The 22,865-nt window shown below is 43.8% G+C and overlaps 1 protein-coding gene across 6 annotated transcripts in view; it reads left to right on the top strand.

Annotated features, from left to right (window-relative positions):
- Positions 1-22,865, top strand: part of nlgn3a (neuroligin 3a) — an 89,868-nt gene that overhangs the window by 50,188 nt on the left and 16,815 nt on the right. For all 6 annotated transcript variants that reach the window (XM_076103844.1, XM_076103843.1, XM_076103841.1 and 3 more), the window contains one exon: positions 1,431-1,616. In XM_076103844.1, coding sequence (XP_075959959.1) covers positions 1,431-1,616 — 186 coding nt within the window. The remainder of the gene's footprint in view (positions 1-1,430; positions 1,617-22,865) is intronic.

Here is a 22,865-nt window from a genome sequence, read left to right as displayed (position 1 = left end):
TGTGCCCTGCTGCTCTGTCATCCTCAGGGATGCGTCTGAAGGAGACCATCTGTTGATCCATTTGTCTCCTGCTTTGCTTACTGTGCCACCGCCTCTCTCCTATCGATGATCAGGCCTGGCCTTTTCCCTGCCCACCCTCTTGGTTGCTGCCAACAGGCACTCGGGGAGAGGCGGGTGTCCTGTTAGGGGTGGGGCAGGAGGCTGTGCCCTGCATAGTCTCTGATTCACACAAAGAGACAAAACAGGGGACTGGCGGACATGCATCCTTTTTGTACATACATGAGACCAGAGCAGCTGCTAATCGAATCGGTGTTTATCTAAAGTGAGCATGGCGGTGCTGAGTCAAAAAAAACAAAGATTTATTTAGTTATTTTTGCATTGTTGATATCCAAAGTATTCCTTTTTGCCCCCTTAGGACTTGAACACAGAGAGCTTATCATTATATGAGGCATCGACCATGAAATAGATGTTAGAAACAATCGTGTGATACCAACACAGTTATTGCTGGTGAAGTGCTGCCACTGCACGGCAGATTTCAAACCACATATAGGTCTCGGTTTCCACGCACGTCTCCTAGCTGTCAGCTCGTATACACGTTCAGGGGTTTGATGGACACTGAGTCCACCGTGGGGACTTCAGGAATTGCTTGCCTTTGATCTTCTCCCACGACTCTCGATTACCCATCATTCAGCTGGGCTTAGGCCCTGGAGAGCAGCTGGGAGAGGGTGGTGTGTTAACATGAGCTATGATGTACCCAAGAGAGACTCACTGTTCAACTCAAGACATCATATGGCAAATTACACAGACACGGAGGGAAAAAGTGCGCGGATAGTGCCTGTTGTGAATGTTTGGACTGGAAGTGTGTGGGACTTCAGAGCGTGAGAGACAATTGAAATATGTCAGAGCAAGGTGGTATCTCTGATGGGATATATAATGAGGTTGCAGTCCATATGGAGGGTTTTTGCAGCATCAAAATGATTGTAAATCTTGTTATCATCTTTTTCTCTCCATCTGTGGAATTTTCATAGATTCCTAAGGTTTTCATCAGGACTGCTCAATACATCCGATGATGGGTGCTCACCCGGGGAGACATGCCATTGATTTCCCATAAGGTGCAGATGACATGTGGTTTGACCAACAGCCGTGTCATCCAATAAGTCCTGGTTTCAGCGCCGCTGTCACCCGGTTTGATTGTTCTTCTGAAAACATTTGGGGTGGGGCTAGTCCCTGCAGAAAACCTTTTATGCTGCAGGTGCGCATGCAAAATAATTATCTGTGGCCTATTGCACGTGCAAGTTGCAGAACACCTACTTTTTTATTTTTGGTCAAGTGCATATATTGGTATGAAATGTGATTTGTTTTTCTTCTTCTAATTAGCCTAGCTGTCTCTGGGTGACTTTTTAATCAATTATTGTCTGTGTGTGTTGCAGGCTTCCTCAGTACTGGTGACCAGGCTGCTAAAGGGAACTACGGGCTCCTGGACCAGATCCAGGCTTTAAGGTGGATTAGCGAGAACATCGGCTTCTTCGGAGGAGACTCCAACCGCATCACTGTGTTCGGTTCTGGCATTGGAGCTTCCTGCGTCAGCCTGCTCACCCTCTCCCACCACTCTGAAGGTACAGTAGAGCCGGAATGAGGGGGGTGGGTGATACAGCTGTGGAGCTCATGCCTGCTGGTGTGTAGGCTGCTTGATTTCAGGAACTGGCGATGCAGCTAGAGAGTTATTGACTAATGTATTCTACTGTACTGCACAGCATAACGAATGCTGTAGGAGCAGGTGTTTGCATTTAAATTATTGTGATGTTCATTACCATCCGGAAATTGAAACTGCACGGCAGATTTCAAACCACATATGGGTCTTGATGTACTCTGCTGGTTTCCTCGTATCCCTCTCTGTCAGAAATATACATGTAGCTATAATGTGTCTTTGTAAGCAAGATAAAAGAAAGGGACATGGTGTACTAGGGAGAGCTTTTTAGTGTCATTATAAATAACACACCGTCTCTTTGTCAACAATGTTGTTTATCTGCTGGCTACCTTAGTGCTCCTTCGTGATGATTAACTGCCCTCATGTCTTAAATACTGACTGCAGCATGCACAGTGAACCCGGACATGCGATAAACATTCGTCATACTCATTCTCCTCTAATGCGTCATTGAATTACTCCTTATTGGTACGTTCTTACAGGGAGTGCTTTGGCTCAGGAGCTGGTCCTTTGAGCTCCGTCCATGAATTGCAGCCTGCAGAGCCAAATCAACACAGCATCATCCTGAACCTGAAATTATTACCGTCAGTCACGTATTCGTCCGTACGTTTAAAAAGCTGGCTTGTTTGTTTAGCATTTAATTGATAGCGGTGTTGTGTACAATGTACATGACAGGCTATTAGGATATTGAGGCGTTGGTGTGTATAGCAATGTTTATGTTCTACTTTGTTGATGTGGTGGTAATATTCCAAATGGAAAATCTTTACACTCACGAAGGCTGCTTGTGAACATGTTAACAAGCCACAAACATGCTGCTTTGGACATGCATGATTGGAAATGTAACACGGGGCTTTTACTCTACATCACATATAAGTGAATTGCATTAAAGAAATCACTCTTGCATGAGATAAAGGATCGGTCTAAGGCGGTACTGTGGTCAGGAAGCTATTAAGTGGCACACTCCCTAACACCACACACTAATGCCTAATTTATACTTCTGCGGAAAAGCTTGTGCAGAGAGGGTTTGTGGAGCTGGCAGAGAGCCGCACCTCCTGAAAAATGTGACTTTCGCAACATGCACCGCGGACATCAGAGCCGGGAGATGGGTTTTCCTGATAAGTACCTCACATCCTGTTACAACAACGACCTCCTTTATTAATTCTAGGCCCAGGAGCCCCTCCTCATCATCCAACTCTTCCATCAATTTATTTACAGCCATGGAGTTGTGTTGGGCCAAACTTATATGGAACTATTGTATCACGCCAAAGGAATACTTTAAATGAAAGACGCCTGACAAAGGATTTGAAATTGTAAAAAAATGACATGCTACACGCAATCCACCGCAGTATGTATGCCTGGCGTGCGTGAGAGGTATATAAATCAGGCATTGCATACATACACGCACATTTCATTTTATTGTCACTAGGCAGAGGAGATGCTGTGTTCTTGGATTTTTGATTAGTAGGCCCACGTGCATTTGAAAGAGGTCATTTGAGCTGCTCTTCTTCGGGCCCTAATACAGTGCCAGGGATTTGTGATCTGTTTTGCGTTCTCCAATTTGCATTAAAGTGTTACTAATTGCCTTGATTTCCTCCGATGAATGATGACTGCTTTTCGATTGAATTTTTACCATAAATGCCTTTTTTATTCATACTCCATAATGTTACGCTCCATGTAGCATGTTATTATACTGCCAGTGAAACCATATCCTCCGCCTCCCAGTAAATTGGATATTACCGGGTCTGTTTTTTTCCCGTGAATGGAAATGTATGCCCCGCTGATGGGATAAAAAAAAAAAAAAAAAAAAGCCACTAAAACTTGAGGGATTCTAGCAAATTGAAACAGGAAGCCTTCTATCACGCCGGGACTCTTGCTGCGAATGTTACCAATGGCAATCGGATTTCACACAGTCTCTCTCGGAGCACAGATTGTTGTAATTATATAAAGTTTAGGACTGGAGTGGGCTGCAGGATGTGACAGGAAATCCAAGTGAAGAAAAGTCTTTTTGCACCTGCTTTCACAGCCTCCGCTGTACTCTACCCCTCCTCTCCTCATCCTCCTCCTCCTCCTCTCCTATAGTCTTAAATGTTGAGCTGAAACCTGGTTGGACGTTCTTGTTGCCAAGACAACGCAGTAAACAAGAAAGGAATCAAAGTGTCTGGATCTGCTTCGTGGTGATCCTCGATGCAAAAATCTATAATCAAATGAATTAGACACTGTGGCGTGAGCACACCTGGTTTCAGGTGGCTTCTAGTAAAGGATTTGTGTGAAGAGAAGCTTAGATTCAGTTTTCTACTTTGCACTCTGAATGGAAATTAAGTCAGGAAATATAAATTCATACTCTGCGCCTAGAAATAGAGGCAGTGGTGTCACATTGAATGCGGCGCGTTTGAATTCAGGAGTGGCACACGGTAGGATATGATAACATAGCATGGATCGGGTTCTCATGCGTCTCACACAAACATTTCCCTTCACCTGCTGCTCAGATGCGGGATAACGAGGCGCCGGCTAAAAAAGAAGTAAATCAGCGGGGTGACACACTGTTCTGGAGCTCCCTGGTGTGTCGGTGCATTTAATGACAGTATTCCCACCCTTACTGTACACAGTCTGTCATCGCTGCCTACAGTACATAGACTTTCCATCTAATAGAGACTCCTTTTATGCCCGTTGGTGGCAGAGTGACAACTTACTTCAGATGCTCCGTGCTCCTCCTGAAGCCTATTTAATAAGCTGGATCCTACTATATCATCCTAGCCCTCTGGCCTTTCTCTTTGATTGCCTGCTCCTCTGGCCTGGCCTTGGTGGCGTCTCCATGTGGGCGTGCCGAGGGCTCCAGTCACAGGGTACATCCATCACCTCCCCCCTCCTCTGGCCTGTGTGGAGGCATGGCTTGGACGTACTCTCGTGAGGGCTGGATTTTAGACCCCGGTCTGTGCCCTGCCTCCTCCATCTAATCTCCTCCTCACTGCACCCATCTGTCTCCCTGCCTTCACACACAATAAAAGCATGCAAGGGACACACGCTTTCTCTCCATGTGCCAGTGTTTCTCTCTCCCTTTCTCTCTCTCTGGGTTTCTGCTCCCTAGTCTGCAGCATGTGTGGTGTGTTGCTATTAATAAGATGGCTGCCTTGTCTGCTATGTGGCAAGCAATCTAGCCGCACATCTGAGACTTTGGAAGCAGAATGGTCATTAAAAGCGCAGTCCCTCTCGGCAGCAGAGTGTTTTTGACCAGCTTATTAAATATAGCTCAACAGTTGTGTTCATCACAGATGGAAATCTCTGTCCCCATCTTCTTTTTCCCGGGCTTCAAACAGGAAACGGCTGAAGAAGTTCACAAGCAAGGACATTAGCCAGTTCCATGTATTATCTATCTGGCATCGCGCAGGCACTAATTGAACATGCAGATTTGGCTTTTTCCTTATCTCGTAATAATCATTATGATATAAAATGGAAGATAGTTTCTCTGCACTTGAAAAGAATACCAAGTAGCCAATGACTCAGAGGTGAAGCCTATATTTTGTATATATATTTATCTGTTTCTCTCTTGACAACCTACAGAAAGCCTGCTGTCTATCTATGCACATGTTTCGGCGTTCGCGTCCCGGCTGTGCACGCCTCTGCTCACAGAGCTCTCATGAAGGGCTAGCTGTGGAGCTGCTGAAGGTCGTTCGGTTTCTTTTCTTTTTTCTTCTCTTCCTGTAAGCAATCAGGATAAAAGCTCCGCTTCTGAGGAAGTGCTCTCCTTTTAATGGAACGTCTTGGACATTAAAGACAGCTAGTGTGGAGGATCCTTCATGCCAATGTCAGCTTTCATTTTTATTAAGACTTCTGGGTTATTGAGGACCATAAATGTTCATGTTAAATGCTTGGCTTTTATTACAGCAGCGCAATGAGTACCAAGGCTTTTTAATGCAAGACCACCACCTAGCAAACAGCTGAAACCGCTTGAACCACGAGTATTAAGAGGGCAGTGTGACAGGTACTCTGTTTTCAGCTAAGGGTAAGAAGTTTTTGAATCCATTTAGAGTGAAGGATAGCAAAGAAGCTGATTAAGTGGAGGAATGCAACGTGGGATGTGTAGGAATCGAGGATCAGAGAGACTGAAAAAAACAAAATGGCGTGGCAGGATGTTTTTCTCAAATCAAATCTGAAATATTATCTTTATTAACGGCTGCTCTCCATAGTGAACTACTTGCTCTGGATTTTCGGACGAAAAATGTATGATTCATGCAGTCTTGGAAAGCATCTGGCTTGGAAGTCACAGGAATTGATGTATTACTGTACAGCTTTCCTCTGCTGATTGGGTGAGAAACTAGCTTCTGTTAGAGTGACTTCAGCGTGATGTTGTGATTACAGGGAGGCACAAACAGCCGTGTCCTTTATGATCAAGTATGGTCAAGTACTCTTATGTGCATTCAGTGAATCATCTGAAGGCCAAATGGCTGGCAAAGAAAAGCTTCAGATCTTCAGAAATGTAGACTTGCACTTATGAGAGGATTAGTTTGTTAAATAATAAAGCGGAGTTGATAAAGGATTATCCAATGGATACATTTAATTTGATGAAGACTTATTTAAATATATACTGAACATTTATCTTGATTTTATTATTAACTTTGTGATATTTAACACCAATACATCAACATTTGTCACTGAGTTTGCGCTAGTCTGACTTTTTTGTAGTGGTGAGCGATCAGTTATAAGCTACACACACAAACATAATGTTTTCTAATATATGTCAAGAGCTGACATGTCTGGAGATGACACAATTAGTCGATTAGTCAGTTGGCTGAGAATTATCTAGAAACTACTTTGATAATCAATAAATCAAAAATGAACTGCTTCCAGAGCAACACGTGTGAATATTTGCTGGTTAACCTCCATGATGGTAACTCTAATATGTTGCCGTCTGTTGGTCGGACAGAACAAGCAATATGAATATGTCAACTTGGGCTTTGGGAAGTCGTGTGGGTGTTTTGAGATATTTGGACCAAATTATAAATTGATCAACTGTCAAATGAATCAATGATTAAAATAACTGTCAGCGTGTCACACTTTTTTATACACCCCACCTGACGTGAAGCGGCGCATTATTCATGACTGTTTTGATAATTATATTTGAATCGCTTAATATTTTGGGGGTTAAACGGCTTTGTGTGTGACATCACGTAGAAGGTTCTGGAACAGACCTCTTTGTTAAGGTGTTGTCTGGGCCCTGTTGTTATTTCACCGCACAAATCAGTGCAAATGACTACTGTGCTGTTTCTGGCATGTATTTACCTCGTGGACCTAGAGAGGAGGTAAGTAAGACTGACAACAATGTTTATTGGAACTCGAATCAATCTCCCTCTTGTCAATCTGGCTGATACCGTGCTGTCGTTGTGGGATTCAGAGCCTGCATTGCCACGAGCACCTAACCTCTGCTCTGACAATCAGTTAGCATGTACATGTAGGCTAACAGTTGTCCTGAGAGGGAACACTACAAACAAACGGTTGTAGTGAGGCTGCTGGGGAATTGTGCGGGTGTGTTTGAGAACTTGTGTACTCATTCATCGCCGTATCTTGAGATATCGCCAGGTAATCCAAGGCTAATGTAAAATGCTGCCCTAAATTACCTTATCGTACGGAGTGGGGAAGGAGGCCAGCAGGCTATATAGATGAAGAATGTGCGAGTGTTACTCTACATCACTGCTTCAACCGTAATGTTATATCTGGCTATGACCTTTGGAAATAACAAGTGTGGGCTTCCTCTCTGAAACGAGACCCGTGGGAGCTTCTCCTTGTGGAATGGCCTACAGGGCTGCATACCCCCACTCCATAGTGCCCCTGTGCTGAGCTCTTAACGTTGAGATATGGAGGTGCGATCCATCCACATTCGATGTCGACTTAATTTCTGTTGGCTCAGTCATCCTGTGGCAGCCGCTCATCTCCTGTAGAGTTTCAGCATCAAATAAAGGCACCTTGCAAGAGCTGCAATGTGAATTGGAGTCACCGAGAAAGATAGCTGCACAACCACATCCCTGGGATGTTATTCATACACGTTTCAGCTGCCATTGTTGTGCAAATGCCTTGTGCTTAAGAAAAACCAGGGACAATTGTCGAAGTTGAATAGACCCTATTTCTGAGATGTCAAAGGCATTCAGCAACTCGACACTGTAAAGTTACATGGGTGTTTGGGGCAACAGAATGCCTCCATCTCGAGGTTTGATTTGGCTGTTTGCTGAAGGGTGTCTGTGCATCTCAGGGTGTGAAAAAGGCCTATGCGAGATGAGAGAATGGGGACGCGCCTTGTCAGGTGCGTCAGGTATTATTCCACCTCGATTGACAAGAGCGATAATTAAACCAGGGGGATGCCATCTCTGCGGAGCAAGAATGCTTGTATTTATTTACGCTGACTATCCGGCTTTGTTGTCTGCCATATAGTGTGGCCGTCATTGTGTGGAAAAAGCAAACTGCTTTTAACAAGTGGCCTATGTGGCATTTTCCAGTCATTCTTTGAAACAGCAGTGTCTTTTGACTTTGTACAGCAGGAGAAAAAATGCTTTATATTAAAGATGGAGAATTACTCACCAACTAAAAAACATTACTCTCTTTTGGGCTCGTAAGAAATTGGAAACGGCCTAATTCAAGCAGCAAATAGGTTTTTTTCTCCTCACTACTCATGGTTGCAAAGAGAAAAGTTGCATCGAGCAGAAGAAAAAAGAAAAGGGGGCCCCGCCGACTAATGTGGGGTGGGAGGGGTGTTATTGGGGTAAAGATGACTCCACTGAGGTCAGATAGCCTGTTTGAGGTAACACATTTTAGAAAATAATATCCAGTTGGGCTGTCCATCAGAGTGAGGCAGCTTTACCTATCCCTTGCCAGAAGAGAGCAGAGGAATGAAGAATTGACAAATGGCCTGAAAACGGTGGAGGCAGTTCATTCAGGTAGTCCAGCCATCAGTCTGTCTCTGCTTGCAGCAGGTAGTTGAGCCTATAAAGCATGGAGTTATAGGTGTTAAAGAGCCGAGCAGCGGGTCAGAGAAAGAAGCAGGGGATAATTGAGTACTTTAGTAAATCCGTGCCTCCATCAACCGAGGTAATATCTCAGAGCATTGCATATACCTGTAGCCCCAGATCCACGGCCGTACGGATGGGCTTCGGCAGCTTGAGCGACACGTGGCACACATGGGCTGCCTCAGCAATATTCTCCAAGACAATACAATGAGACCCATCTGGTGATGTATCGCTGAGATTGCTTTTGGAATCTAATCGCAGCTGATGAACGAGGCGACTACAGAATATGTCATCTGTTGATGACCTGCAATCCCCAGTGAAGACGCTGGCAAGTCATTAGTTCAGGTAGATGCCATCTATGAATCATTCTTGATAAATCATTGTCATGGGCGCATTCATACACCTCCTAATGGACAGTGACAGGATGCTGGAGGGGGGACGGTGGCTGCAGCTCCTGGCTGGCTGGCGTGCTTTGATCCTGTTAGGCTTTAGATCAATTAAACCAATAGCTGCATCATATTGCTCCCAGACGGTCTCGTCTGTTTCCTCTCTTGATTGGTCTAATGACTTGATGGAGGTTTCTGTCTGTCTGTCTGTCTGTCTGTTTCCTTGCTACCTCGACTCCACTGCCTTAATCCTCGCTGGCATTTTCCTTAGCTCCTTTTCCCTGTTGCTCATAGCAGTTTCTTTCTTTTTTTTTTCCAGTACTCACCCTCCCCCATGTCTCTCTTTCGTCTTCTCACCATGTCTCCCTCTCTCTCTGCCTCAGTCTTTCTCTCTCTGGCACCAGTGTAAAGCATCCATTATAGAGTGATGCATGGGTGTCTGTGTGAGTGGGAGAGAGGGACTTGGCACTCCTCCTGCCCCACCTGCAGAGGAAGCACTGACAGCTGAACATTGGGGGCTCATCTCTCCCCCTCCTCCTCCGCCCATCTCCACATCTCTACTGACCTCCCTCCTCCTCTCACACCTTCTCCATCTCCCTCTCTTTCTCACCCTCCCTTTATTCCCTGTTGTTCCACACATATTGGCCCGATTTCTGCCACCACTCACTAGTTTCCCTTTCGCCATTTTCACATTTCATCATGTCTATCCATCTTTTCCTTTGCACCATCTTCTTCACTGCACATTTTTATTTGTTTGGGCTTTTTTTTTTTACCCACGATTAAGTGTGTATTCATTTGGCATTCCGCACTAGGAAACACAGCCAGCTAGATATGTTGTTAAATAGACTGTTGTTTCCCTGTTTGTCCGCCAGATGAACAACTCCAGCATAATTAGCTGAACTTTGCCCTTTAGTGATGACCACGAGCACTCTGTGTTTTCTTGTTGTTGCTGACAGCTCACCTCTGCGGCGAGCCAGGTCAGTCGTTCACTTTCCGTACATCTGTTTATCCGTGCTGAGAGAAAAGCCTCTGCATGAATAACAGAGAGAGAGCTGCTATGAAGCCACGCCACACACATCATCTCATCATCAATTTCACAGGTTTGCATAATATGTGATTTATAGACATCTTCTGCAGCGGGAAAGGGAACATTACCGGGTGTTTTAAACTGTTTCGGGTGGTGTTTTTGGAAACTTCAGAATTATTTTTGAAATAGGAAATGTATGAAGTTGTGCTCACCCAATTCTGGTACAACCACTTCATCTGCACAGAGAGGAACAAATACTTACTGCATGATTATAGGCATCCAGGAATATATCGTTCTGTTTACACAGAGTCTGCTTGCTACAGTCTGTGCTTACAGACAGAATGATATGGAAAGAAAATTGTTTTTCCAATGTGTGATAAGAAATGTCGCATAGGAAAAACATCAGTCCAATTACTTTGCTGTATGGAATAAGCTGGTGTGATATGCTTGGTGAGAGCCTATAACAACGTGATATAGAGAATGGAATTCATGTATGCCATCTGGATCCCTCTCACTGCGTTAAGTGCACACTTTAACTGTCCGCTACCTGTGTGTGTGTGTGTATGTGTGTGTGTGTGTGTGTGTGTGTGTGTGTGTGTGTGTGTGTGTGTGTGTGTGTGTGTGTGTGTGTGTGTGTGTGTGTGTGTGTGTGTGCGTGTGCACATGCAGTCACAAGCTGTAGCCTGTCTACCAAGACGTTCAATTCTGGGCAGTGCAAATGCATTAGCCTTAGCTGTGAAATTTGCATAGTCTGAGCACAATTAAATCCCCAATGAGAGGAACTTCAGCAAACATGCTGACGAGCAGAAACCTCTACTATAAAGGGCCAACATTGTGCAACCTGACAAAAAGACTAAATCTTTAGCTTTCAGGGCCGCAAGGCTGTGATAGATTTTTTTAGCTTAGAGAGGTAACATACACTATAGATCCTTTTTCAGTGGTAAAAGGGAGTTACTCGCCAATGCGTCTGAAACTGTCAGAGAAAAATATTGCACAAGTGCTATTTCACAACTTGAAGACAGTTTCCTTCTCCTGGGTAGGAATCTCAACATCAAGTTGCGGTGCTCATATTAGGTTAACACCTGGACAGAGAGGCTACCTGCTGCTGCAGACCGAAAAGACATATATGCAGTTTGACAGTCTGAAAATAGCATTTTACAAATGAAGTATTATCTCAGGTGCAAGGGTTCCTGCAAGCTGTGAACAAACTCGCTTGCACGACCGATCACGTGTGACAGCAAATCATTCGCATGTTTTCCACAGCTAGCTGGATCGAAGGTGGGGTGAGAAGCTGTCTGACATAGAAAGGCGTTGGGTTGTAAACAGGAAAGGTAATGAACCTGAGCAGCTCCAGGATTCCTTTTGGAGATTTGTGCACTGTGTTTCCTAATCAGATAGAAATCTTCTGCCTGCAAAGAAATGTCCCAAAATGCCGAGCTGTTGTAGCATTAACTATATACAAACTTAACTGTAGCTCTAAAGTTCTTGGCTATCCTTACAACAGCTTAACAGAAAAGGCCTTCAAGGGCACCTTACAGCCCTCATGTGTAGGAGGTAAAAATGTCTAATTTTGGTAACTGCAGAATAGTAAAAATGTATGTGATGGCTATTTTATAAGCTTATTCTAATAAAAGAAAGAAAGAATTAAATAATTCAGTATCTCTCTAACAGAATTGTATTTCTTTCAGCATGGGGAGGGTTTTGAAACAATATTTAGACCTTCATGTGGGGAGATGAAATCACGCTTTATTTTTTGGGTCCATCATTTCCGAGGTTTTCTGGGAAGAATTATGTAATTTGGTGCCAATTATAAGCAAGAGAGAGATCGTCATTTTAGGCAGTCATAGTTTAGTTGGTTGAGTTTATAAGCAGCTGTTGATTTGCAGAATAATTCCTTTGTAATAACTTCTCCATTTTAATAATAAAAATGCAACATTTTTCAACAAACAAAAACATATACCATCAAAATTCATTTTTAAGTTGCTGTAATCACACGATACATCTACACTACTGTTTTTGTATTGGTCAGATTTCATGAAGGTGTTCCCATGATTTCAATAGAAACACAAAGGTAGGCATACAAACAGCAATCAAGCAACCAGAAAAATAGTGTTACCTAAAAAAAATTGATTATGCAGCCTGAAGGCTTTTATTGTGAAGCAGCTGCAGGAAGTGCTGAGGAAGTGTTTGCTGACAAAGCGCAGCAATGAAGTGGATCAGAAACCAGTGAGGCTGCTATCTGTTAGATGAAAGGTACGAACAGGAATGTAGGAGTAAAGCAAAACTCCCAGTGCGACTCTTAAGATATCCATGAGCTAACAAATGCAGATTAAAGCAAACACGAAAAGCAAAGCGCTTCCTCAAAGCTGTTCATGATGAGCAGTTTAGTATTCAACACAGTGGCGGGCGTGTAGCTGTGTGAAGAATGAACAAAAAAAAACGAAATTAACTTCTGGAAACTCTGCCTATTTTCACACCTAAGCACACCTTGCTAATTGCTGCAAAAATATAGGTGTAGACTTTCAGAATCAGAAGCTCTGATGCGGTCCCACGTTCAGAACAGCTCTTCATTCAAAGCATGCAGCATGCCTGACAGCTGAAGAGGCTGCTCAACTGTGGCATGAAGAAAAGCTGCAAAGTGAACGCATGTATCATTCGAAGGTGACCTGAGCCCCCGTCAGAAAATCACTCCTTTGACAGACTCGACATCTAACTAAAACAAATGTGGCTTTTTGGTAGTCAAACATAATGCTGTATCAAGTTCATCAAATGAAAAATAGGCATCGCTGCTGAAACATTACTCCTTGTTTAAGTGAAGGCTGTTTGGAGAGCATGCATCCTCCGCAGTATTTCAGATGTTGACATACCCATATGGCATGCCACTAATCTTGATCGATGCCCACCACTGCGAACACTTCTTCCACTGTAGAGGATAATGAAGTGTAGCAATGCAACATTTCACAAAAATCATCACAGTGATCTGTTTATTATCCATTATGAAAGGCATCATGGCCTCTGCTGTTTTGCACTCGGTAAAAAAACCAATGCAAAAGAGTGTTTAATCTCCAAACACAGAGCCGCGCAGAGTGCTCATAAAAATGTCTTCGCTGCCCAATGTGCTATTCTTAGGGTTCCCCTTAGAGCCACTATCTAATTGGAGCCTTGGTTGTCCTGTCGTTGAAGCTATCCTCCACACAGACTTTTTTACGAGGCCTGTGAGTGACTCAGATTCCCTGTCTGGGTGTCTGTGGCTGTTCTACCGCATGTCCCGGGACTCCTGCTCATCGGTGAGGGCTTCATTAGCCGGGGATGGGAGGTGGCAGCAGAGAGAGAACAGCTGTTTAGCTAACCACTTGCATTGTTAGCCAGCCTTCTCCGTATGCCTAACTGCCTAAATCCGTCCCCTAGCTGCTAATAGAATGCTCATTAGGAGAGGGGAGGGAGACTCGATGGGAAACAGCGCCACTCTGCTGCAGCCCTACCAGCTCCTACAACTCCTCCTCTCCCTCTGGTCTCTATTAAAGCACTGTATAAAATAAACCCAACCTCTGTGATTCCAAAACATGGTAGATATAAAACAATCCCAGAGGAAAGTCGGATGACACCTCCTGCTTCAAACCCTGAGGACAGAAGGGGTTAGTTTGGTGTGTAGGTTTTCTTTTTTCTTTTTGCAAATTTCCCCAAGCGGTACGGTTTTAAATTATTCAAACACTGTAGATTGTGCCGCCGTAATTTGTCAGTAACCCAAAAGCACCAGTCTATTTCTCCGTGTCAAAACCGATGAAGCTGGAGGAGGAGGAGGGAAAGCTGCGACATCAGAGCTGGCACTGTGAATATCTGATGGTGTTCATGGGAACAGCTACAGATCAGAGCCAGAAACACTGCACCCCCGTCACAGCCAAAACACATCCCTGGCTGAAAGAAGGTGGCCCGTGTTTGATCAAAATCCAAACGGGAAAACATGTTACCATGGAGGTACTTCATTGAATAAACACAGGCCATTCGCTAACATTCCCCGTGCAGAAATGCAGGCAAACAAAGTGCACAGCGACATGAGAGGAGGGGGACAATGTGTGGTAGAACTGATGTGCTCCAAGCTATTTACAGTAAATGACAGCAACTGTAGATTCTGCTGTCATGTGGAAATGTACTAGGGGAGTAGTTGATAAATACTTTTTTGTAAGATAAGAAGCACTCTGAATGAGACAAGGTGGGCAGATTTATATCTTAAATCTTTTAAATTAAGGTTGGTTAATGATTAGACGAACTGTCAGAGATTCCATATTGTTACTTGACGATTGTGGGCAATGTTGCAAATCAATCAGCAGGAATGTTTTCTGTCAAAGTGGATTTTCTTTCAGAATGTTTGCCTCAAATGTGATGTGCCTCAAAAGTGCTGGGACTTGTCAGTTATCTATTTTGCTACATTTGCCTACAGACATTCCTGTCTGGCTATTTCACTCCAAAACACTTTCTTAGTATATTTTTTCTTCTACTACATCACAATAAAAATCAATATGACAGTTTAAAATGACATAAACAGTGATACTGGATTTCATCCATATGGACATATTTCATAAAAATAAAATAGAGTATACCTGCGAAAATACATTCAAATAAGGTGATTACATATTTAATTAAACGGCATTATCATGAAAAACAAGATGACAGTTGGTATTGACAAAACAATCCCAACTCTAGGTCCACTAACTAGCTTTATCCTGGAGCTCAAAAGTCGTTTCTCACCAGTGCGATGCAAAAACGGGGTGCGGGAATTCAGAAAATAAAAAAGCATAATGACGGCGATATTTTTTATGACATCAGTTGGAAGAAAGGATTTTATTTGTCAAAATTATAAGGAAATCCGCTGTTATCGAGGTCCTTCCGATTATCTTTTCTTGTTCAAGTCTCAAATGTCCCATAGGGGCGTTGCAAGCATTCAATAAACCACAACATTTATTTTACAAATATAATTTTTTGGACGAAATCTGTGCTTTAATCAACAGATGGAGTTCAATCTGTTTTCACGGAGATGAATCCTTGTACTTTGTACCTGTTCAATTTTTATCCATATCCCTTTAAGGACTACTTGCCCATCCATCGATGAAGACCCTGTCATTTGGTTGAAAGCAGCCGAAAAAGCAACTTAGTGGACATTACGGTGGGATTGTTTTGTCAGATTTCTATTTCCTATTAGAGTAATAGTATCCTTAATTTAATTATGTGTTTATTAACTGTCATCAGTGCTCAGTTAATGGAGTTTATTCAGATATTTTCCCACCTAACTAATGCTTTATTTTTCTCCACCAAGAGAAGACGAAGGGAGAGACACAGATGGACATCAGTTTTTCACACTGTCTTATATTTAGGCTAGTATGCTAATAGAAAATCAACATCAACATGATACCACTCCAATACGTCATTCAGTTCGTTGTTGTCAAACTTTTTTATTTCATATTGAAAAGATGTCAAACTGAATGAGATCTGTAAGCGTTGGTATGAACAGAGTTCACACTGTAATCAAATAGATCAATACATTTTCATTAGAACTGTGTGAACATCTCTGTTCTAGATCCTTGTTAGATGAAAATAAACAACCTACGATACGTCTTTTTCACAGCAGACATTTTGACTTGTCACAGTTGAAAAAGCCCAGACGTTACCAATAATATTAACGATGGCTCCGTTCTATTTAAGTGTCCCGTTAAGTTGTGGCAATAAGCCAGCATGACAACAGGACCCTGAAACCAAAGCAGCCAAATGGAATTCAGTCACCATTCATTTTATGATGTACACCTGTGATGATTTTCCTCCTGTTTCATGTCAATGTGTCCTCTATGAAAAAAAGCCTGTTGCAATAAATTGTCAAAACACATAGAGAACCAATATTCCCTAAATACCTATAAAAGGAAAAAAGAATAACAATCATAATAATGATCAGAACATGTAAAACCTTTTAAAGTAATTACATTTAAAGTAACATAAATTACTGCAATCAATGTAAACAAATAAATTGTAATATTTATACTTTAAAACCCAAAGTGAGCTCCTGCTGTTTGGTGTATAGATTAATATTTCCCTCACGCTGAGGAGCTAATTTGTGTGATACAGACCAGACCTGTGTGTCATTTCTTTATGTGGTGATGGAAGCCGACAATGGCACGTTATATCATAATGGCAATAGGCTCACCAATGCCACTCAGAATGTGTGCTTGAAAAGAATGTCTGTGGGTGAGATATGTGTCAAGTGTTGTGACGTTAGTTGCTGTTGAATATGTGTTCGCTTGACATTGAGAAAGTGGAGCGTGCCAGCATGCAGCCGAACTGATAGACGAGCACACTCAGTCTCTCTCACACACACACACACACACACACACACACACACAGGCTCGTACACACATATAACTCATCTCCACAGACTCACATCAATACTGCACAAACATGTACGTACTTGCGCAAATACTTCTATACACCGGCTCAGCTCTGCACATAAGCAAACACACACACACACACACACACACACAGTCCATGTGTACATGTACGTCCACATACTCTTCCACTCCAGGGGATTTCATGTGGCTACAGCTGTGTGCCTACTGGCACTGGCACTGGCAGCAAGAGACACAACAAAGACAAGATAATATAGAGGGAGATATGGAAATCGGCAGATTGCAGTAAAAGGCATGTTACCATGGAAAAGAGGACAACAACATCAGAAAGGAACTTGTGCACTCTCTTGGACGATTGTGATTCTTTTTTTGCTCTTTTTTTATTTTCTCTCTTCCACTGCCTACTGCCTGGTTTGAATGTAAAAGACTGATAATCTGAAGTGTGCCCGCTGAGGCGGAAAGGCAACTATTGAATGCCTTTCTGACCTCTGCGAGGCGATCGCACGGCTCAAAGTTCACCAGAATGGCAGACGTGTGTGAACGCACAAGGACCCACACAATGTGGGCTAACAGGAGGACGCTAGCTAGCATGGGCAGTATGTTAACACACACATACACGCACACAAATAAATAGAGAACGAGGCAGCCGCGGCGAGGTCACCACAGCGAAGCTCACAGCTCTCTGCCCTTGTGCCGGGGATCTCTGCCATGTCACTCTGCGTTTTCCTCCCTGCGCCACCACTCCTCTGTAAGCAACCAACATCATTGTGTATCGAGATGGTGAAGAAACTGTCCTCCACTACCCATTTGGCCTTTTCAGAGCTTGACAGAAAGGGCCGGAGGTAAAAAAATAAATAAATACACTGCATTCTGTGCTGCCAAAATTGCAAATTGCTGGAGTGCTGCTGTGAAAGGGGAATGTATATAGGCCTTGTTATTAGGCCGGCTGGTCTGAAATGAGTTTGACACGGCGCCAGACATTGAGATGTTTTCTGTCACTTCGGGGTTTTTTTTTTTGTGTGTAATCTAAAATTCAATATGATACATTAGTGTCCCAAATGAGTCTGTGCAATAGATATTAATTACTTGTCCATTATGGTTTGTGACACTATCAATCTGTTATCAGCTGGCTACCCCAATGACTGAAATTAACTGTCACTTCTCAATATCAGCCAAGTCATCTTCGTGCTTTATTGCCTTCATTACAATATTCATCTCTTAAATGGTATCCTCATGAGGTCGGACGGTGTTGGTATCAAACACCTTACAAGGAACAAGAATGTGTTGTGGCGTTGAGGAAATAATGGGAGTGCAGCCATATCGTGATTTCCTGAGGCCCATGTATATTTGATAGGGCCTGCCAGATGTGGCCTTGGATATGTGGATGTGTATCAGCAAGCAATCTCTCTCTCTCTCTCTCTGAGCTCACCGAAATTAGATTTCATCTCAGGCCCCCAGATCTAATACACAGACTTATATTTACTCACAGTTGCAGAGCGTCATAAGCCAATATGACCCTATAGAGGGGTGGCGGAGCTGCACAAAATACAGTTAAATGAAAATGCTTTGAGCAAACTGTTCCGAAAGCCGTTGAAGCTTCTTAGCCATGAACTAGCTCAGACTGTAGTTTCTCCAATGCATTGCCAAAAGCCCTTTAACACATTTTTGTCATCGTCTTAGATTCAACAATAATCAAATTGTTGTTGAATAGGTCTGACAAATGTACTTCTGAATCTGTGGTATATCATGTATAGAAAGATGTTGGTGTTAAGACGTTTAATTCAACCAAATCACACTCTGAAATCATTTCAGAGCCTTGGGTATTGAGCTCGAGAACAGCGCATATTGGATATGAAATGGTTGCATGAGTCATCCAATGCATTGAAATGCCTGTGTCTTCCTCACAATGAATGCAAAGTCACAGTTAGCATGCAGAGTGCCATTTCCTTATGCAGAGAGCCTTTGCCTGCTGTGAATACTCCACTGGGACAATAGCACCCACTAAGGACTTTTGAGTCTTCTCGCTTTTTTCTTTTTTAACTTTCTCCTCCTCTCTTATCCTCCCATGACCTCCCCCTTTTTTTTCCTCCCCCCTCTCTCAGTCGGTGACACAATGAGGATAGATGTGTGCAGCCTAGTTCATCCATACGACTGTCTGTTTGTCTTGCTAAGATGTATTTTCTACTTTGTAGCGCAGATAAATGTGTAGTCAGCACGCTTTTGTTCAGAGGAGGCAGAAATGAAGACACTTTGGTCGACACGTTTTTCGTCTTTATTGCTAAAGTCAACATCTTAGCAGGCCGGCGTATTCCCTAATCAAAATAAAAAACATTTGAACAAATTGATTTAGATTAGTTGTGCAGCACATCGATGCTCAGTGGCCGAATACAGAGTTCAGATAGGCTGCACAAATAGCTCCTAATTGTTGGGATTTACAGTCGACTTGATTTGTTCAAGTAGAATTACTGGGAGCCGCTGCTGCCAATGGACATACAGTACGACATGTCATAACCCAATTGTCTCAATGTCCACTTACAGTAAATGGCTATGGTGACTAAAGCTTCTGCCACAGTAATTGACTCAATGGGAGTTTACAGTATGAAGAATGAGGCAGGGGAGGCAGACATAGTGCTCTCCAGGGATGGGCTGTTGTGACAGTGCTGCTATCCCTCAACTGTGTTTCTTTCAGCACACAGAATACAGGCCACTCATCGCACACACACACACACACACACACGCTCAATAAAGGCACAAACACAGCAGCCTTCCGCTGAGCAGGTAGTTCCACGGTCAGGTGCTGGGATCACATTCGGAGCGCCGTCCCATCCCGAGCCTGAGCTTCGCTCTCAATCTTTAATGCGTGCCGAAGAATGAGGGCGAGGCGAGGGCGACGCGTATCCATCCTATTTTGGTCCGCTGTTTGCATGGTGTGCCGCCTTGAATTAGACCGAGCTTGTGTGGCTTCTGGCTGCAGGGCTGCTGGCACAATGGGCAAGAGCAGGGAACAGTGGTGTCAGGCGCTGTGAGGGAGGAACACACAGAGTGTCACAGGCACAGCTAGAAGAATATGTTCACACTGTTGCAGCCCGCGCCCGGCCTGGCATGTTCATGCTTCGCACAATAGTTAATCAGCTCGGACGCTGCTGCTGATGTGACCACAGACCCTAAAAGGCTTTGGTAACAGGGGGGGCTAATAGGAAGGCCGCTATATTTTCGAGCGGGGTGCAGGAATTACAGCACATCCAGGGGAGTACTCCCCCCCCTCCCTAACGTCTCCTCTGGTTCTGCTTCATTAATGGTGGTTTAGATTAAAGGGGTTGCTGATGTTCTTGGTCAGAGAAAAAAGGTTGCTGCCTGCTAGGTGCTCTGTGTGTGTGTGTGTGGCGCCTAATGAGCTTCCTGAATTATATGAGCGTGTGTTTGTGTGCAGGTGTGTGTGTGTGCATGCTATCATGTTATCATTTATGTGGGTGGGTTGTATAATATACAGTACATTTATTACATGTTGGTATTTTCTGTGTAGCTACAGTAGAATTGGACTTCCCTCTAGAAACAGTCGGTATTTAGAGGATGCGCATGTGTAGCTAAGCCAAAATGTTCATGCTCTGCGTCTGCATGAACACCATGCACATTTAAATTGTTTGCCTTTGTACGTAAGCTACAATCAGATGTAAATTGGGAACATATCCTTTTCTGAACCAGACGCAAAGGCTTGTAAGCAAGTGATCTTCTGTATTGGAAGACTGTGAAAAGGGCCAGGGTAAGCAGTAAGCTTCCACCTACCTCCTACTTTTAACTGGGATGTGTGTATCCATCTCAGTTTCACCTCCTGTACCCCTACAGCTCACAGCTAATCTGTTTCTGCAAGACTTAGGCACTTAGGCCGAGATCTGTCTCTCTCTCTCTCTCTCTCCGTCTCTCCCTCTCTCTCTCTCCGTCTCTCGCTCTCTGTCACTCTTTCTTTCCTTCTTTCCTTCTGAATTCCTCTGATTCCCCCCCCCCCCCAGGGGGGTGTGTACACCCCTTGCGATAATTTGTCTGTCACAAATGCAACTGCGCTGTCTCCGTGGCGTTGCTTGGCCCAAAAATGAGTTTCAGCCATCCCATCTGGCTGTCACAGGCAAGATGTCGCCAAGAGTAGAAGCTTCCCATCCTTCCACATTTCACGGCTGAATTGTCATATTTGTGTGTGACTTATATCTTTGACCCGCCCCTGCTAGACATATTTTACATCTGATTTGTACTGATGGAGCTTTGCTTCCTTGAAGTGAGTGCACTCTTTGTCTTTTGCTGTCACTGCTTGCTGCATATATAAAAATGAACCAAGCGATGGGGCTGCTATACGATGCACATGGGGTGTAAAACATGGCTGCATATATTTAGAAACAACAGGAGTCAGATGTTTGCATGGTTACTAAACAGCAGCCACAATGCTCCTATGAAAACCAGCTTCTCTGGGAGCTAAAGGCACTTCCTCTCAGCGCGCTGATCTGCAATCTATTTGTGGACGCAGCAGGAGAAGAGAGAGGAAATCAGAAAACATATTTAACAACTTGTCCCATCTAATGAGATTAGCGGAGCCGCTTACACAGTCATGACATGGAGATGCACACAGACAACCCTGTAATAACTCATTATTCTTCCCATTTCCACATCGACAGCCTAGTCGAGGCTCGCTGACAGTGCGTGTTGTTGTGCGTACACAGCTATCAGGCCAATCTAGGCACTGCAGCAACGTGGAGTGAGCTCGGTGTATATACTGCTGCGAATGCGACAGCACAACGAGAGCTAGCAGTTGAAGGACACGGAGATAGCGTTCTCTGCTTTTCAGAGGCTGCAGCATTAGTGACACATGCATGAGTGCAAATGGAAAAAAAATCGCCGTGCAGGCTCTCTGTTTCTCTTGGTTTGGCAGGGAGGCTGCGCGGGGAGAGGAGGACAGAAATCAATTCTGTTTGTATATGTGCAGGCGTGCACAGATAACGTCCCCAAAAATACAGGAAACAGCTGAAGAATTAGTAAATGCAGTAAAGGGCATTTTGTTGCCATGATTTAAGTGCACATACGATCGATAATGATAGAAAATTGTTCAGTGATTTCCTCCTTCCCTTGTTGAAACTTTTCCATCTTGTAGTTTTTCCTCATACAATTCAAGTGCCGTGACTTGTATGTCTTATATGCTGAATATTCTGCATGACTCTGTCAGTCACCAAATGTCAACTACAGAAAGGAGAACCTGCTAGCACCCTGCAATTAAACACACTTTACCAGCAAATTACTTACAGTGCAGTAAAAGCTGCCCTTGCTTTCATTTAAGTGTCATAAGACACTAAGTGAATGGGTTCATGCCTATTCACGCTTATGAATAAGTCGGTGGGCACCAAAACTGGATCACATAGGATTTTCAAATAAATAGCATTGTTATCCTACGAAGAGTACCGGATCCAATTTGGCATATTTGGACAATACAACACAGAAGGACCAAAAAGTTTCGACAATCACAGAAGGGTATTGGAATTTTCTATTACAATTTACATTTACAGCGACCGACGACATGCACTAATCTGAAATGTCCTGATGCAGATAGGTAAACCCCCGCCCGCCGACGCCAATTTCTAGGCTGAAAATACATGCTGAGAATTAGTCAACAAATGCTGTTTGGCACATGTGTGGTGTGCATGCCTCTGATTAGCAGCCAGATTGATGAGGTCAAGGAGGAGCAGTGGCCCTGTTGTGCTGTGCGTGCAGACCGAGGGAGGCCGGCGTGCGCGCGATGACGACGCCTGGAGTGTGTGGTATTGACCAGTGGATGTCATGTCGTGATTAGTAGGAGGTATCACACTCGCTGGGCTCAGATACACATCGATCCTGCAACCTGGGTACAGCCTGTCAGTGGGGTCATTTTTATCCTCCTCTCCTCTCCTACCCTCCCCTTTTGCCTCCTGCTACTTTCCATTTTCTATCCTCTCCCGTACTCATACCTTCATCTCTTCCTCTCCCATCCCATCCTTTCTTTGTCTTTTATTCCCCCCTCTCATCTGTCTCTCCTCTGTTCTGCTTTCCCGTTCCCTCCCTCTTCCCTCCATCCACCCCCATGGATCAAACTCTTTATCTGGCCTAAGCCACAGCCTGCAGGCAAGCAGGCTGTCTCTACAGAGGCTGGAGCAGAAGACCGACAGCTTCAAACAACATTATATAGGGCTGGCATGAAGCATGTCTCACACTGATGGTCCCTCAGACACTCTATATGGACATGATGTAACATGAGCAGGGCAGTCCTTCTGTTTTGAAGCCCACTGCTCTTCACTTGTAGATTGCTTCAACACCTCCCATGGATGGAAGACAGACTTAAGTTTTCTAGGAATT

This window comes from Anarhichas minor, unplaced genomic scaffold (assembly GCF_050575085.1).
Source record: "Anarhichas minor isolate MPS153535 unplaced genomic scaffold, ASM5057508v1 ptg000028l, whole genome shotgun sequence".
Taxonomy (NCBI): Eukaryota; Metazoa; Chordata; class Actinopteri; order Perciformes; family Anarhichadidae; genus Anarhichas; species Anarhichas minor.
Note: the sequence above shows the minus strand (reverse complement) of the source record. Positions and strands in the feature narration are given on the sequence as shown.